Source organism: Centruroides vittatus, unplaced genomic scaffold (genome assembly GCF_030686945.1).
Source record: "Centruroides vittatus isolate TY-2023 unplaced genomic scaffold, ASM3068694v2 contig_912, whole genome shotgun sequence".
Taxonomy (NCBI): domain Eukaryota; kingdom Metazoa; phylum Arthropoda; class Arachnida; order Scorpiones; family Buthidae; genus Centruroides; species Centruroides vittatus.
Window position 1 is genome coordinate 865038 of NW_027122601.1, and position 20078 is coordinate 885115.

Here is a 20078-nt window from a genome sequence, read left to right on the forward strand (position 1 = left end):
GTCATTGGAAGCGGTGGAAGCGCCACTTCCCTTGTATTTTCTAAAATATAAATTCATATTGGCCGATTATTTTCATATTTTAACGAACTTTGAATTAATTAAAATTAATATTTTATTATAACCGCATTATGTATCTTATTACAAATTGTGTGAAATTACATACGTTAAATACACGTATTACATACGTGTGAAAAAAACGATAAGATTGCTATTGTATATTCGAATATCAGTGGCGGAATGGAAGCGCTGTATTGTCGAAACCGGGTCAGCTTCCACGGCGAAAATAACCGAATGGTGTAAAGCAGCCAGATTATAGGCATTTGCGTATGCGCTTTACAGAGCACCAACCTCACCCGGTTTAGCTGGTGGAAGCTACATACCAAAATATTGTATAACACTTCCAACGATTATATCCCTTAGCCTATGGCAGGTAGCTTAGTTTAAACAAACATAGGCAAAAGTCGCTTGTAGTCGGACACCCATTGTTTATATTAAACTGCGAGACAGAAACCATAAATCGCGGAAGGAAGTCGTCCTATGATCGGTGGAAGATCGAATTCATCTTCGATTTTGACTTTTCTCGCGCTCCAGGTAAGAGTCTCGTTACGTTTAGTAACCAGGGACCAACCACTCGGGAAGCGTAATTGAGGGAGAACGACAATCAAAACGGAGATTGATATAATCCCCGACAATCGAGGATACCTCGCACTCGGTTAAACGTTCTGAATAACCAAAACGCCGTGTGTCAACGCGCAAAAAAAAAAAAAAAAACAATTTCTCGTCTATTGTGCCAACCTGTAACCCATGCCACTTCGGACTTAGACCGCGTCCCCGACGCCAACGGACGAAGTCTCTCCGTGCCTTACAGACTTGTCAACGCCACTGTCCCGGGACCACCTTCGATCGACGATCAAAGAACCTCATCGACGCCCAGGACGTCCGAACGGCCGATTGTCCTAAAGCAAACTATTTTGTACATAGTGCATGTTTATTTTATATTAGAATAAACGGTTTTTGTCAGATACTTGTCGTCTTTGTCTTTTCCGCCACCACGCACGTACGAATGGACCCTAGACCATCACTGACGCGCAATTAACTGATTGCCCCTGGAAGTCGGCTTCTTACGGAAACACAGCTTTCCTATCATCAAATGTCACGGCACGCCACTGGTTAGTACCCAACTTACATTGTGTTAACTTATCAAAATACACGAAGGAATGTTACAAGATTTTAAAATGCATTATAAATAAGCATAACAAAAGAAATTTTGTTTTATTATTTAATAATGTAGAATAGTTTCTGTTCATGAAGGTAGGATTGAGATTAAAGCTATAGCACGCATTAAAACCTTACATTATAATATTTTCTAAATACTATTTATTTTCAAATAAATAATATTAATTTATTAATCTTAATATTGTACAGACTTTAATCGAAGGAAATAGAAATAAATAATCTAAATAACCTTCCATTAAATTGAACAATAATATTCATCTTCCGAGTTCTATAAGCAATAACTGAATTTGTAAAATTGTACTAGCAACTAATATAATAAATACAACTGAAAAAATAACTTCTAACTGAATATATTTAAAAGAAAATTGATATAAAATGAAAACCGTTTTCTCTTTCTGTATGGAAGAAAAGAAAAAGTAAATAACTAAGCGCATTATTTACTTCTTTAAACGTTCCAGTTTTGCTAACCGAATAATAAAATTGGAATTCGTTGAAGCAGAACGAAACTTGAATTCGTTATGTTCTGCAATTTCACGTTAATATACCATCTGTTTTATTTTTATAATTGTGGATAATTGCGTGAATTTATTTATAATTAATTATGTCGTCGAATTAAATTACTTCTCTTCTAATAAGTTTATAATAACCTTAAAGAGTTTTAAAGTAATTTAATGGAGATTTTCATATATTGTAGACTTCGTATTACACTTAAATATGAAAATTTCAAGATAAAACTCTTATAACTTAGTTTCTGTGTCTGTTTACTTTTATTTACAGAATGAAGAAATATTGTAAACTTTGCATAACGTTAAACAAACTTTTTTATTTCTTATAACGAGGAATATATTTCTACATTTTTGATTCTATTGTATAATGCGCACGTAACGAGGATCATCATTTTTTTTTATTAAATATTTTAATAATTATCCAAGTTTAAACTTTTTGTAATGGGATTTTGGATTTAGAAAAATATTCATTTCGTACCGGAAAATTGATGTAAGGGATATGAAAACTTGTAGTTAGTAGTAGAGATGTGTGAATATTAGATAGCTTATTTGATGATAATATTTCATAAGTAGCAAAACTGACATCAAATTTCATATTAAAAAATACCGAAATTAAAATTGATGTTATATACATTCCTAGATCATTTTATATATTAAAAAATAATAATAATAACTAAACGATTAAAAAAGTTATTGAAGAACGTCCAGCTGTCTGAATATTTCTGACCAGAAGAAAATTTAAGTAATTGAGTGAGTGTAATTAAAATTTTTGTTCGACGGTAAATCATTTTTTTGACTTTTACTAAAAAAAATTAAATATAACTGATCAACGTCAAAATGTCTTACCTGATTATTAAAGCTGTAAAATTTTACTTTCGTATAGGGTATGTATTCAATAACTCTATACACCTTAAAAACATCATAATCCACTAATCTGATAGTTAATCTGCGATAATTACAATCAGCTTAAAATTCTTTTTCTTTTTATTAGTTTTAATCCTTCGAATGTATTTTATACCCCTTAAGATAGTGAATAAAAAAAAAATTAACTTTATGTTAATGTCAGTTTAAAAACAATTCATTAGTAAAACTATATAAAATAATTAGTAATAACGAACACAAGAAAAGTTTTAATGATAAACTACGTATTGTCTTATTAGAAAGATAAGAGGCCATTAAAAATTGCTTAGTTTACTTTTTATATCGTATAAGCTACACAGTTTTACTTCGATAATTTTTAAATACGCACTTCTTGTCCATAATTAGTTATATCTTTGTTCACTTTGGACTTTCTTGTGAACTAGGACTTGTTATACCGAGTAAAACACTTTAACAAGATTATGTTATATTAAAGGTGTTTTACTTAGAAATTATATGATTCACTTCCCTCGATTTAACAAGCGTATAACAATTTCTGCGTATAACTCGCAAAAATCGCTAGAATACACAACCCGCATAATGGCTTCAAATTATCTTTAAAACATAGATAACCCGCGGATTATACACAAAATATTACGGTATGTTTCTTAAATAAAGAGACAATTGCCTTTATTTAAACTCTAAATCCTTTTTCAAAATGGCATTTATTATTGATGATTCTGTATTCAAACTTGTATTAAATGTTCCTTATATAGCATTGACTGTTAAGAGAGGATAAACATTTTTCTAATTGCTGTAGACATTTCAAAAGTCATTTATGTGTTCAATGTTGGTATTTAAATCCTACATGGATAACATTGAGAAAACAGCAGAATCTTCAACTTTCAAGATCCAGATGTATTCTATATAATTTCCGAATAAAAGTATGACGAAATTGCTATATAAAAAATACTTTGGTCCGGAAATTATATGAGATGACAAGAAACTTCTCAAGTATTGCTTTTTGAACGTTGAAATGATTTGATTTAAACGTTAAGATGTCAACAAGTCTGTTGGTTCAGAAACTGCACATTGGCTTGAAGATTATTGATAATTGATCATTCATCTTAATGTTTTATTTTCTTATATTTAGTCTAGATTATAATAATATATTATAATTTATACTGCAGCGTACATTAATGAAAAAAATAGAAAACCGATATCAAGAATATGCATGCATTCTGTACGACTGAAGAGTCCCGCAATCTGGAATTTTAAGGCAATAATTATATATTAGAAAAAAAAAGCTGTAGCTTTATTTTTATGTAGGTATACTATTTTACAGTATATACATTTAATTACTCATTTGTTACAAAATTGTTTATGCATTAATAATTTGAATATTTTAAGGAACATTGTTCGCATAGTTATCCTTTTATATTACTAAAATTTTACTTACTTCAAACTAGGAAAGAAAAATTTAATTCCTGTAAATGTTAAGTCTTTACATAACATTTCATTATCACATTTGCAAAATTACATCGAAGTATGATGTATATTCACGCATTAAAAATAGGTTTGAAATACGGAATATCCTTATGTAACTATTGATATACAGTATAAGCAATCCCATACATGTTATGCAATCAAACGTTATTTCTTGAAGCGTTAAGATAAGCTAAAATATTAATATAACGTAAACATTTTCGGTAAGTTGAACGTATACATTTATTTATGCGCAAGTAATTACATTAATAACTTATAAAATGAAGTTAACGCCTCCTCCAACTAGCAAATATTTTATATTTCATTTATTATTGTACGTCGAGATTTATTTCGAAGAAATCTCCCATTGTTACTGAAGTGTTTTCTTATCCTTCAAATATTTGGTAATAAATTTAGTTCTAAGAAAACATTTTTGACATTTCCTATGATAAATTATATTTTAAAGTACTTTAAAAATGTTTCTACTTATAATAACTTCAAAGATTCTGTACAAATAGAGAAAATAATTTTATATGTATGAATCAAAGACATCAAAATTGCCTCTATTTAATTAGAAATGATTTGTGATAAAAGAGTAGATACAAAACTTTTCTAATGAAGAACTTTGAGTTTTAAACTCATCGTTTCTCGAGTGACTCTTATGATATGCTATAATTATATTAAGAAAATGCTAGAAGAAATTTACGAGAATATCATTATTATTGCTTTAGAATCCAACTTTGTAGCTAGAGTTTAAAAATATGAAAGCATATTTCTAGTATAGCAAAAACATTGTAATATTTAGCGATATAGAATTAGCATAAAAAGCAAAGAATCCGTGAGAAAATCCTATTTATTTTTATATTTCCAAGGAGAATGCCATAAATTCATATAAGATAGCATAATTTTTGTTGAGGATAATTTTCTTTTGAAATTCACGCTAAAATTAGCAAAATTCTATTAAAACATAACTTTATTACTCCAATTTTGAAAACATGTTTTATAAAACTTAAGTAGAGTTGCGATAACTTCGGATAAGTTTCAATCGTTATTCAGAATAGTTACTATTCATCCTTGTTTGCAAGTTCATCGCTATGACTGAAGCGTTGTTAACAAAGTTTGCTACACGGATAACAAGCACTTAAAGAATTCTTTTTATGTTTAAGTGCAAGTTGTTTACACTTAAAACTTACAAATTGCAGCTTTTGATATTCAAATATATTGTAAAATTCTATTATCTATTCTGAAAATATTTATTATTCAATTGTAAGCATTGGTTATTATGTGAATGGCGTGCTTAAAGCAGCGATAGACACATCCAACTGATACCAAGACAAATTTGTAAATACAAATTAGTGTTGTATTAGTGTGAAAAATTAATGCATTGTTGTTACTCGACTGGAAGTGATTTTAGGATGCAGTGGAGATCGTCGATCACGCGCATTAGGATGACATTTCCACTGTCAGCGTGGAACGACCTCATTCCTTTATGTCATGTTACATCAATTCTACCGCTGCTTTCACAAAATACTACTACTATAAATAAGAACTGGGAATATATAGACTGTAACTCCAATAACAATGCTCCATCACGACAAAGTTTTCTTTCAAAAAATGATAAATTCAAAAAGCATATTAAATTCAAAAATTACTTTTGCATTATAGATGTATGATCTATAATGCAAAAGTAAGTTTTGAATTTAAAAAGAAAAAAAAAAAGGAAAAGTTCTGTAAAATTCTAACTCGTACATTTACGAAAAGTTACTTTAATGCATTTTTGGTTGCTGATATACTTTACTTTTGCAGGATTTCTCAAATTAAAAAAAACAATTCTCCACTAATTAGCAATTGTTAGTTGGGTAAAATTAACGGAATTCTTAATTAATTCATTTAAAAATCAACCGTTGAAATCGGATACGTTGCAAGAGAGGTTTTGATACTTTTATTTATCAAATAATCACTCGTCACATCTTAAACACAATTTAATTAGGTTACTAACAACAATGTTGATTCTTGAATTATTATTTATAAAAAGAAAATTGAACGTTCAATGAATGTAGTGTTCAAGTTTCTGAAGTCCATTAATTGCTTATTTTCTGGAAGGAATCAGTGGCGGAGTGTGTAAAGTCGTTATTTTACCCGTGAAGAAAATAAGTTTGATCTAAAATATTTAGATTTTAATCGCATTTCTTCAAATTTGTGAAAGGAAGCGAAAATACTATTTTGATTCTTATTTTAAAAATTGATGAGCGTATGAATCCTCGCGTTTTGTTATGCAAAAAACAACACAGATGTTTTGCATAAACATAAGAGCTAACAATAACTTTAGGGATTTCCTTCTATCAACTGTCTGTCTGATCTGGATAGTAAAAATAATGCACCACCAGTACATCAGTTATTTTCAGAAGTAAAAAAAAAAGGCTGGATAGACAGTTTTTTCCGATAATATGCAAGTCTAGATGCAGTGGACGATATCTATCAGTCAGGGATTATTCCCTCATAAAAGAAGTAAAATGGTAGTAAACTAATACGGTTATTTCGGCAATTTTCAAGGAAAAGGCGTGCATTTAATTTCTTCATTGCGTGCCATGAATTATTAATTAAAATGTTTTAAAAATCCATAATTATCTCCGTAATCGCATAAACAAAGATTTTATATTTTGACACGTTAAAACCTAACGAAGCGGATTGAATCATTCATTGCTAATTAATTACAGTAATTGTTGCTCGATTGACATACTATTACTATAGTAAATATTATGCAATAAGGAATCTAAAGCGCTCTGTGGAGCATTTGTTTCCAGTGTCTTAAACACATCTGAATGAAATTGAAAATATCGTCCATTAATACTTACGTCGAATTTTATAAATCCATTCAACAAGGATTTATGCTACTAAAATATTCATCAGTCATAAAATAGGACAAATTATGATTTTTTACGAATTACATAAAAATAAAATCTATTAAATCAATAAACGGATCGAAAAAGAAAAAAAAATATACGAGAAATGACAAAATGCATCGATTTAAAATTTATTTTGCACAAAACTAGTGTACGTGTATTACTAGGCTATAAAAATTTAACCTGTGTATCTAACTACACTCAATTTGAAGTCGAAGATCAAGCGAGACCAAATATAGTTGATAAGAATTTAAGGAAGTTGAAATTACATTGTATTTCTAAGAAAAACTTGATAATGTACGACTTGATGTCAAAATAACTTTGTATGTAATTCGATCGTAAACGTCTCCCTCTAGAAATTGCCAAATTTATGCGGAATGAGTACTATGTAGGGATTCTTTTACAATGATTTAAAAATTAGGGACAACTATTTTTAATTTATTAAAAGTTAATATATACTAATGAATATTATTATTCTTTCTTTCTACGATACTGAATATTCAACCAATGAAATACTGATCTTAAAATCTTAAAACATTAGAAATCAGATAGACCAGAATCAATATTTCTCGATAATAAAATGTTATGAATTACTCAAATATTCCTTGTTGAATAGAGTTTAATTAAAAGCGAGTTTTTCTAAATAATCCATTTATTTTTATATAAAATAAAGTATTTTTAAAATTTGAAGATTACAATTAATATCGAAAATGGTAATTTTTAATAAAAACTCGTCGAGAATCCTTCTAAACTCAATAGAATCTTAGAAGAATTCTCATCGAAAATTTATTTTAAAAAAATCTCTCATATAAATTCTGTGATACGTGGTAAAGTTTCGATCGAATTCGCGACCTTTAGGAACATGTGGTCTTTCAGACATGCTCCTTAGCCAATAATAAATCACTTAAGAACATCGGTAAGAAGAAAAAAAATAAACATCGTTTGTATCTTGTGCCCGAAATTCTCACCATTTTATCGAGTGGTAAATGATATCGAATCGTTGCAACGGCCAATTTCTTTTTTCTAACTTATCGTCATTTTCCACACTTCAAACGCGCGAAGTTTAAGAGAAAAAGTGATTTAAAGATAAATTTGGATAAGTTTAAAAAGATTTTCTATATTTATTTTAGTACTCTAGGCACGAAAGCCACAATGGTAAGTGCTTATCCATTAAAAACATAGTTTTTTCCACGTTATCCAAGAATGCCAACTTCTAGAAACTTGAATGAATCTACTGCAGCAACTTTTTTCAGATGAGGTGTCACAAAAATCTCATCTTATTATTCATAGTCTTTTATTTTAAACCGCAAAAAGGATATTCTTAGCATTTTGCCCTACTTTAACTCCGTTTCTTCGTAAGTTAAGATTTGATACTCAATAACTTTTTAGCATTCTCTTGATATATATATATATATATATATCATTATAAAATAATTATTTACGTAGTTTGTTAAAGAGCATAACGTATCTTTTAATAGAGACCATTTAGATAAGAAAAAAAATTTTTTTTTGTCAAAACTGAACGAAGGCTTGAGTGATTCCTTTAAAGAGATTGATCTCGTCGAAATTTGTTTACAGCTTATTTAACACGCTTGACGAGAACTGAATTGGCATTACTTCTAAATAGAAAGATTTATATCTCTCGTTATGAAATCGTCAAATAATCTGAAAAAAAACCAGTTACATTCCATAACAATCATTGAAAACAGCAATTATTTTTTAGTCTTATTCTTTATTAAACGTTTATTGGCCTAGATTTTCATTCGTTGAACGAAAAATTTGGATCAACAAGTATATCTAGAACGTAGCGTAAGCATCGTCAATGTTCAAAAGTCCTTGAACAGCTTAAAGTTTAATAACTTAACTTCGTATACTGTATAATATTTTTATATATTAAATTTATAATTAACACCAACAAGAAGCTTAGTCAATGAAGCTTTTTATATGACGTAGGTTTATTATTAAATTTGTGCATAACCATCAACATACGTGATGGACTCTTCAAGATAATTTTCGAACTCCGAATTCATCAGCTGTTGCTCAATTACCGCATGGATTTCGTTTGTAATCCATCCATAGAACAAGGTTTTGACAACTTTTGATGTGATCCCATAAAAAGTTCAATAGGATTAAATTGGGATCGAGAAGGCCAAGCAAAAGCATCTTTACCAATCGATTTTTCTGGAAATCATTAAAATAATAATGGTAAAAAACTTCGTTATTTAAGATTTCAAATGATGTTTATTGCAAGTTTATTAACTTAAGATGTATACAGGAAATTTTAAAGCTACACGAGGAACATCCTGTTTATATACAGAATGTTTTCCTGCGATTAATAAACTGCTTTTGTAATAGAATTTAGGCGAAGTAATGCATTATTAACATTATAGTTCGAATAATAAGCTTCTCGTTATGAATTACGAAATAAGATTTACAGATTGACAAAATAGGTTTCTTTTTACACCAGGAAATATTTCAGTTATATAAACGAATACATTAAGCTATTGTTCGTATTGCTAATTTATATTTTATATAAAACTGGTGTTTTATTTTACATCTTGAACTTGGTTAGACCCGTTAATTTGGATCTAAACAAGTGTAAGATGTAAAATAGAACACACCAGTACATCTCAATGAGATGGCATTTAAAAAGTAACGCGATGCGAATAATCGCTTGACGTAGCCGCGATTATTCGTAATAATAATAAATTACCCACAGCCGAAATAAATAAATTTCAGTCTAAACTTACAAATTACTCGAAGTTCTCAAAATTCCTGGAAGTCAAACAAATTAAATCCGTTATTTCTAAAAAAACAAGTGAAACTATCATTGCAGTGATTCGTCAACATCTTCGAATTAGGTCGCAACTTGTAATATTTAAAGTAAAACAAACAATAAAAAAAAACCAAGTGGAAGGGTCTTAAATAATCTTTTCCATCTTCTTAGTAAGTCAAGAGTTATAACTGCTCTATTTCTTCAGGGAATTTTGGATCATTTCCAAAAGTAACCGAACTCTCATTATAACAAATTTGTCCTTTTCTTATGGCGGATAAACACAAAATTCGAAAGGAATTTAGTTGTATATTGTCTTCTTGATCTTTCGGTCGAAAGTCGAATGCAAATAAAGACATTTCAGCCATTTGAGGTAAAGAATGATATTCAAGAAACGATTTACATACAACTTTTCATACTTTTACACTTCACGTGTGTACTTTTGTCGTATAAATCTGTATACGGTTATAATTTTACTGTCTAATTATAAAAAGTTGGTATGATGGTATTTTATGCATTCTTATAAAATCATTGTCGGGTAGTATATTATCAAATACGGAAACATTTCATAATAAAAATGGTAATGTTTTTTTGTGCTGATAGTTATGATCTACATAGTCTTTTATGAAAATTACATACACGGGAATAAAATTTAATGTATCTATATTATCTTTCTCTATTATTATTATTATATATCATAAAATTTCTGTAAAGATAATTAAGTTTAGTCTGAGAATTCCTTTATCACTATTATTCACGAATCGAAGTTAACGCAGAAAATAATTTCACATTAGTATACGATATTAATTTTTCTTGAAATTTTATATTCATTTTAGAAAACTTCACTAAAGTGTCATTGAACGAAACACTCGCCTAAGGTCATTAGTGACGATTTATCGCCAAATCTCTATTTTTGTTTTCTGCCAATCGCCTCTAGTTATCGATCGTGTAATGCTAATTGACTAGTTTCCATCGATTAAATTTTTTAACAAGTGTCGTATACGTGACTCGGTTATCAATCGCCTGCAACCGATAAATTAAAATGTTTGACCTTCTGCCACTTAATTAAACACAAAAATAACCTTTAACGAATCTACCGCACATTGCAAATATTAATTTTTTTTTGTTTTTACAGGTTTGCCAAACGATCTGAAGGTATTTTGGCAACAGTATCCTTGGACTTTTGGCGATGTAATCTGCAGACTACGAGCTTACGTAGCTGAAATGACGAGCAATGCTTCGGTTCTAACCATCGTTGCCTTTACTACGGAGAGATACATAGCCATTTGCCATCCACTGCTCGTCCATAAGTTTTCGACATTAACGAGAGCAATCAAGATCATCAGCACTGTCTGGGTATTGGCCTGCGCCAGCGCTATTCCCTTCGCCGTATACACTCGAATTAATTACCTCGATTACCCGGCCGATTCGGGTATTTTGGCCGAAGAATCTGGAATCTGTACTTTACCCATGGATAATAATGATGTGACTTTTCCACTTTTGCATTTCTCCACTATCGTGTTCTTTTGCCTTCCCATGACGGTCATCATCATTCTGTACATCAAAATCGGTTTGAAACTGAGATTTTCCAAATTTAGCGGAATGCTAGCTGATGAATCCAAATATTCGCCTTCTTCTGGTAGCAGCAACAGACAAAATCATTTGAGGAAGTCTGTGCATAAAATGCTAGGTAAGAGAGCTTTAACATCTATGCGAAGATGTGTGCTGTTGAAGTATTTCCGGTAAATACAAACATATTTTTACAGTATAAAACAGAAAAATTAAATGCGCGTACAGTACTTTTGATCTCGGGAGATTAACGCGTTCTTCTATTTACTACAATCAGATCGGCATAAACTATGCAAGTCACGCAACTCTTTACATAAGATATGCGTGTTTGTATGTTTTATAATGCTTTCGTGTACTTCATATAATGTGTAGCGGTAAAGAAGATCGTATCATTATAATGATACGATCTTCCTTTACCGCTACAAATTATATGAAGTACACGTTTTGTTTATAAGTATAATTGCATTACATCACACGTTTATTATAAGGAAACACGTTAAAAACAATTCGTTGAATCTAATCTGATCAAAATTTATGCAACACGTTGGAAAAATATTTGTTTATTCGACGAACTGTTCAGTAATCTTTGCGCGTGTTCATTTTTCTGTTTATCATGGCAACACACACAAATTTGTTCAATAAAAATTACATAACCCCACTAATTGTAATTCTCTGATCCGTTTGCATAAATGTTATAATTTTACGTGTGAGATAAATTTGTCATTGTATCCACACACTATTATAATACAGATTGATCGTAAAAGGAATAAGTACTAACCTAATCAGCATATTTTATGTCTATATGAATACACATTAACTAACTTATAAATATGAAAGAGATGAGAGAATAACTTCACTACATTATTTATCGATCACGTTCTTGCAATGAACTTAAAATATTATTGATTTACTCCAGTATATAATTAGCTTTGTCCTAATGAATTTTAAGAATTATTTTAAAGAACTACGAACATTAGAAATTAACCGCGAAATCGTTATTTTAATTGCTATTTTATCTTCGTGAATTACTTCAGGAAAAGTTTAACAATAATTCGTCTTAAAACTAGTGAAATTATAAACGAGTAACTTGAATTGTCTAGTCTATCCCGTTTTAATATACCAGACGCACATCATTATAAGATAACTGCGGTAATTATAAGCATGACACATGCCATATTGTCTTCTCCGAGATTAACATTTCACAATGTCTACAACACAGATGAAGTATCATTTACTTAAGTCAATATTTCCATCTACAAAAGTAAAATTTGACCTCTCTGTAAACCAAAACTGTTTACCAAAACATTCTTAAATACATTAAAGAGTGAAAGTAATCTAAGAGGAAAATTAATTATCTAGCATAATTAACTTGGTTTATTATTTCAGTTGCGGTAGTATCGCTTTCTTCGTCTGTTGGGCACCTTTCCACGCTCAACGTCTACTAACAGCCAATGTAGTCAGTCACGAAGACTGGACGGCACAACTAAGACGACTCAATGAAGTCCTTTATTACAGTGCAGGTGATTATTACTAGTATTACATTGTTTAACGCTTTAAACAGTAACTTAATGCACTCGGTAATTTAGACAAAAAGTGGTCGAATTAAATAAACTTCTTGCCCATTCGTTAATTTTTACGGTTAGCCAACTGTAGCATCTTTTAAGTAGGCTCTCAAAAAAAATTTTTTTTTTAGTAATGGAGCGAGGGATAAAAGTATTTTTATCGGTAGAGAAAAGATAGCAATGAATTAGTTTATCCTTTTATTGTAACTATCGATTGATGATAGAGAAAAGTTAAGAACGGAAGCGTTGGATGAGTTAATCTAATTTTTTTTATTTTTTTTTATTTTTCCAGGATGTTTCTATTATTTCAGTGCAACAATTAATCCGATCCTTTATTCTTTACTCTCTGCTAAATATCGAGGAGCTTTTCGAGAAACGCTATGCTCGTTTACGGCCAGAAACGAAGCAAAATCGTCACAATTCGGTCGATATCCCACTCGACATAGTAATAGTTACGCTTGCAACAACGAAAAACACTACTCCATACGAGAAGTTTCTAATGAAGAGCGTGGAAAAGATGAAAACAAACATGTCAGTCGACCAGATAAAGAGAAGCTTAATGGATTTATTCCGGATACTTTACACGATTTCAGAGAAACACCAGTCTGATTTGGAGTAAAAACCATGGAAAAAGCATGGAAAAACTTCTGAATATATATATATATATATATATATAACGCTGGCGGAACTAAGCGGAATGAATAACTTTCAGAATGTTTAATAACGGAAATGTAATGAAAATAACAATTTCAGATGTAAAGCGAATACCGGATATAAACAGTTAATAAAATAAAGAATGCAAAGTCCGAGAAGAATAGTAAAAATTGAGAATTTAGATTGAAAAGTAGAAGAATGTGTTAATTATTTCTCCTCTTATCGACAGAGAGTCTGTAGATAAGGAACAGAAAAGAAAAAACAATGAGATGGAGAAGATAACGAGTAAAAGTTCAGGTCAAAAAATAAAAACGAAAGTACCTCAACGTAGTTGTCGTTAGAGAGTACAGGAAGATCTTGTAAATATTGGACAATTGTATAGAAAAACAGATGATAAGAGTTAATGATATTTACGGAATATTTAAAAACAAATGCTAATTGTACATTAAAGAACACAAATTCCCCTGCATAAATTGCCTTTAATCAGAGGGATAACATGCACAAATTTTATAAGAAAAAAATAAGTAAATAAATAAATAAATCTGTAAGTCATAACAAGAATTTCATGTTATGATTCTTTTCAAAAACCATTGTCTGTATCTGTATCTGTAGAAATGTTGTCATTAGAATATATAGCGTACAATTTAATTTAAGAGATTCTAGTCATGTAAACATTCAAAGGTGCCAGGATATTGAGACGATGGACATGGCATTATACACCCTTGAATTGAAAAGAAATTTTTTGGAATTTTTTTGCTAAAATAATAATTTAAATAATTTGAGTTTGGGTAGAACTTAATAATAATAATAATCTGGGCTAAATGCCATGTCATCATACTCATTATATATAGAAAAAAAAACATTTACAGAAAAAGGTGCTTCAATTGGAATTTAAAAAATTTTATATATTGAATTATTGGTATTATATAAAATATATATATATATATATTGTTTATCACTTATATTTTTCTAATAAAAAAAACTTAATAGAAATAGTTTTAATTCTTATTCAATTTTGGACTATTATAATTGCAAAATAAAACAATTCTGCTGAATTTTTGAATATGCAAACTTAAGGTGTGTCTATTTATTTACAAATGCTTACTTGTGTGATTTTTTATTCTCAAATTCTACAAAACTAACTTTCAAACAGTTCTAAGTATTAGAGGAAGAGATTTTCTTAAAAATAATTTATGAAAGCTTTTAAATACCAAATTCAAGGTTATTTATTAAGAAAAGTAAATAACTAAATTTTTATATAACTACTTCAAACAGAAAAGAAAAATATAAAATAATTATGCTGATATATTTCATTTCTTAAAATTCAATAAAGAGAATAACTTGTATTATCTTCTGGCCAATGAGATTGTGCATCAAGTACTCATGTGAATGATATGCTATTCATATGAAAGATATTTGTCTTGTCATCTCATTTGTTAGAATATAGCATTTTTTCACGCTATGTCAGAAAATAATAATGTTGTCAGCTGCCACAGAAATAAATTGATACATCTGAGTTGTAATACCTCTTCCGGTTCATTCAAGCAAGTATATAAATGCAATTAATTTTCTGATTTGGTGGTTTATTATACTAGATATCATTTTAACTTAAAATTTACATGGTAAAACTAATTAAATGTATTAGATAAAATTTTAAATTTAGAACAAATGAGACGCCATAAGGAAATGGAGAAAAACATAAAGAAAATTTAAATTTGTCAATTTGATAAGTTTGACTTAAATATGGATGAAACTATTCACATTCTTTTAATTTAATTCAAGAAGGTTAGCCAGAGGTCAAAAATGATTTAAAGGAGCGACTAATTCAATAAATACATTAGTCAAGATTTAGAATTTATTTTAAAAGTAATAAATACTTTTAAAAACTTAACTGTGTCATCTTATTTACTGTTAAAGCAAAATGTTTTGGAACAAAATTTTACTCCATTAACTGACAGAAGGACATTACCTATTGATTGACCTATTTTAACTAGAAAACTTGCCAATATACAATAACAAACAAGCATATTACAAACTATTATAAAATTTTGTCTAATAAATTACTTAATTTAAATATTGTATTTCAGAATTTGTTTACGCAATAATGCCTATGATAAATAATAGGTATTTGTTGCATAAACAAATTTTGAATATACAATATTTAAATGATAATGAATAATAAATAAAATTCTTATTTATGATAATGTTACTTTCAATAAATGAAAACTGCTTATTTTTCTAGTGTTTAAAACTTTAAAATTCAATTAAAATACCAGAATTTATTGTTTTTTAAAACTTCATATAAAATTCTGGTAAAAATATTATTTTCTTTGCCTCAATATGCGATTTAAATTGTTGAAATTCACATATCCAAATTATCTTGAGAGAGAAATTTTTACATAAGAAAAAGTATAATACATTTTCCCTCTTAATATATATTAAACAGATGAAGATGAAATATATTTTTGCTTAAATTTGTGAAGGAAAGATCAGTTCAAGTAGTTTCTATAATCTGTTTACATCTGTATTATTTTTTGTAAATTATTAATGATCTACACCTCAATTTTTAAAGATTTACTAATTAAAAACATCTTTTGAATTTCTTTACATATGCAACACTTCATAAATCTTTTCTACGGCTTCCTAGTTCTAGTATTCCTATTCCAAATGTTGTACAGTATGTCATTACATAATGATCAACTTCATCTTTCAAGATTTCTATTCATTAAAATTTAAAATTCTTATATTTCTTATAAATTTGATCAATATATAAACCTTAAGTAATTTAATGACAATTCAATAATTTCTGTTGTAATGTTTTCATAATATTATATATAATAATATTTTGTGATTTAAAATTCACTGAAAGAAAATATTTTTTATTTAAATAAATGTTTAAATTATTTAATCATTTAATTTAAATACATTGAATTTTAAAATTAATTTTAATCCAGAATTTAGAGAAGAAAAGTTTTTTTTCAATATTTATAAACTTTATTCTATACTTTCTTTGTTAGCAAATACTTTTAACTAGATTAAAAAAAAAAAACAAATATTTTTGGCCTTTATTTTTTTTTTAAATGTGTTGAGAACTTGAAAATATTTTATCAAAATCAGCAGTGCCAGCTTGATGGAAACTTTTGCCTGAGGCAAAACCATTTTTACCACTCTTCCTTCCAGTATAGTTGTCAATAGAGAACTAACACTGACACTCTTGTATAAACTATTTGTAAACAACTTTAATCTAAATTTATGAAACTTTATGGGGGTTTATTACATTTTTGTTTCTATCGCATGATAAAGTGCAGTACAATCAACACAAGGCTTTTCTTTACATCCTTTTTTTAATCCAGTTCTTTGTTTGCCAAGACATGTTTCGGGCATTTGTCCCTTCTCTGTCGGCTTTTTCATTTTTTGATGTTACATATTTGGCTTAATGAATATAAAAGTATGGCATTTGCCTATAATTGTGTGTTAGTTTCTCTTTTTAGATCTTGAGCACCTGAATGTCACTTAACATTTGCTTCACTGCTCTAGAGAGTATAATGCTGCTAGTGGATGTAAAGCAATGAAGCGAACATTAAGTGACATTAAGGTGCTCAAGATCTAAAAAGAGAAACTAACACACAATTATAGGCAAAAGCCATACTTTTATATTCATTAAGTCAAATACACATCATCAAAAAATGAAAAAACTGACAGAGAAGGGACAAATGCCCGAAACGTGTCTTGACAAATATAGAACTGGATTAAAAGCAGGATGTAAAGAAAAGCCTTGTGTTGATTGTACTGTACTGCACTTCATCATGTGATAGAAACAAAATGGAAAGACAGACACGATTTCAAAATAGGTATATTTATTTTCTTCTCTTTTTAAACATTTTCACTATTCATTTTGGTACCCCTTTCACTTCACTGCTTGAGGCAGTCATCTCATCACTTCATTGCTTCACCCATTGAGTTGGCCCTGAAAATCAGTTTTGTTCTAAAATATTAAATTTTAAAATTGTGTGTGTTTCTAATATAAAAAACTATTAACTGTTTAGACTGAAATTTAAATTTTTAAAAATAAATTATCCATGCTTTTTTTAAAAATAGTTTTTTAAAAATTTTTACCAAAATATGCAATTTTCTATCAATTTATTTTTTAAAATTTTATCAATAAATTAAATAATAATAATTCTCAATTTAGCATCTATATTAACTAATAATAGAACTTTTAATTAAAGTAAATATAGTATAATTATTATTATACAGATAGCAAAAACTTAATGTCTTTTAGAATAAAACTATTAATATATATTATTAAATAATATTACAGTACAGGCATACCTTGATAATATGGCAAGCTAGATTCTATACCACCACTAAATAAAACTCATTATTTTTCACTTGATATTGCATATAAGAGCCTAAAAACATATTTATACTAGCATTTATTAAGTGTACAATGACACTAAAACAAAAAAAACAATACAAAAGTAATAAAGAAACAAGAAAACTCAACATCCTCTTAAGCAAAAGAGCAGCACTGCAAATAATAAATGTAATATAACTGAAAAGTACTGTATTAAGAAAGCACTTTAAAGTGAGGTAAGTGTATCCAAAGCAATGCTGATATAAGATTGAATATAAATTTAATATTCATTCAAATGAAATTTATGTAATATAATAACAAAATACATCAGATTATGTAATAAACAAATTAATTAAATGTTCAAAACATTTTGTAGTAGTTTAATTTTTGTAAAAAGAGAGGGGAAAAAAGACCAAAAATTAAAAATATGAGAACAATTAATAAAATCTACATACTTTTAGTTTAATACTTCAATAAACACATTGTAACTGTTTATAATGCTGTTAAACTTAAGATTAAAGAAACAAAACCTTTAAACAGCAAAAATTATTTGTATCTAATGTTTTCAGTCTAATTCATTAGGATTTTCTTTTAACAGCTGTTCCAAACAAGTTCCAAAATTTGACATTCCTAACTATAAGAGAAATTTTAAATTATAAACCAATTAACAGAATATCTAAGAATAATAATAAAGTAAATATTAGGATAATAAAAAACAAAATAAAAATAAATAAGATAAAGAGAGCAGAAAGCTTATATATGTTAGAATTATTGATCAAGGCATATTTTTGAGAGGAGGAGAGAGAAATGGCAAGTGTGTGCATCTTTAGGAAACCACCAGACACTTCCTGCTTAACTATTTCAATCCATTCTATCAGAAAAGCCTGAGATGGCAGAGAAACCCCGATAACCCTGGCTGCCTCCTGTAGAATTTCAGTTTGAGTGGTGTTAACATGGTAAATATGTTAAAACTGTATTGTTGCATTTATTGTGGGCATCATATTTATGTTTATAGTCTCTGTTCTAAGTTTCTGTTGATGTATCTGATGCAGGGTGTTTGCAGTCCTTTATTGCCCAACTTAGTGGGAATACTGTACAATTCTAGAACTTTGTCTTTATTGTTTCTTAAAATTCTGTAAATAGTTGTGTTTCTTTTATAAAATATTCTTGACTTCTTTGCTCTAGTCAATTCACTAGTGACTAACTTCAAAGAGATCTGTCACCAAACAAATTTAGTGAAGCTTTTATTGATGGCACTTCATTTACCTACATGATAACAATTGAAGAGATTGAGAATTAATTTCTTGTTGTATCCCAACAATGTTGCTATTTTTTAATTCAAGCTAGTTCTGCAATCCTGTCTTCAATAGATATGCAATGAGTGTGGGCATATTTAAATCAGTGCTCTGAATGCAAACAAAGTGGAACAAATGAAATCAAAATGTAAAAAAAGGTAGTTGGTTTAATATAAATATTAGTGTAGATTTGCCTTTGTTAATGAATAATCTGATGTCTAGACAGTGGACTAATTTATTGTTCTAAATTCATGTGACCTGCATCTGAAATTACATGGAATCTGGACCATTTTGATTCTGCATATATCAAAAGCCTTGCTTCAAAAGTGGCTGTTCTATAAGCTGAATATGACTTTTACTCATATTAATATTTATTTATATCTATCTGAAAATAGGATAAAAATAAAAAAACATTAAGTTTAAAGATATATCATTTGTCTTTATGGCCATTAACAAATCAATGAAGGCAGATTCTTACTTTGGTTAACTATACCTACTATACCTGGCATTTCAAATAGCAAAAATTACTGTATTTGTCTGGTTGCTATAGATTCTTACTAATTCTGGAGATAAACTTAATTTTACAAGTACAAATGAAGACTTATTTAAGCATTTGTCAGAGGAATCTCAACAAATTGTTCCAAAACCTAGCAGTAAAGCTCAGTTCCAATTTAAAGCATTTTAAACAATATGTTCAATATAGGAATGCAGAATATCAACTTTATGTTTTATATTATTCAAAGTAAGCTTCTTCTTATGATATTAATTCCTAATATTGGTGTTACATCATCTACTTTACATTGATAAATGCACAGATACCTGATATAATAATTGATTCAACATCTGAAAGCTGATGTAATGTGACTTTTCTTGTTGATTT

At 28.7% G+C, this 20078-nt stretch overlaps 2 protein-coding genes across 2 annotated transcripts in view; one reads left to right on the forward strand and one right to left on the reverse strand.

The window, feature by feature from the left end:
- LOC136984313 (neuropeptides capa receptor-like) overlaps nt 1-14585 on the forward strand; it is a 42249-nt gene extending 27664 nt beyond the window's left edge. Inside the window, 4 exon segments of the mRNA XM_067281248.1 lie at nt 10897-11451; nt 12717-12718; nt 12721-12850; nt 13185-14585. Coding sequence (XP_067137349.1) covers nt 10897-11451; nt 12717-12718; nt 12721-12850; nt 13185-13501 — 1004 coding nt within the window. The 3' untranslated portion in view covers nt 13502-14585.
- RpL10Ab (ribosomal protein L10Ab) overlaps nt 1-20078 on the reverse strand; it is a 513017-nt gene that overhangs the window by 387312 nt on the left and 105627 nt on the right. The window lies entirely within an intron of this gene.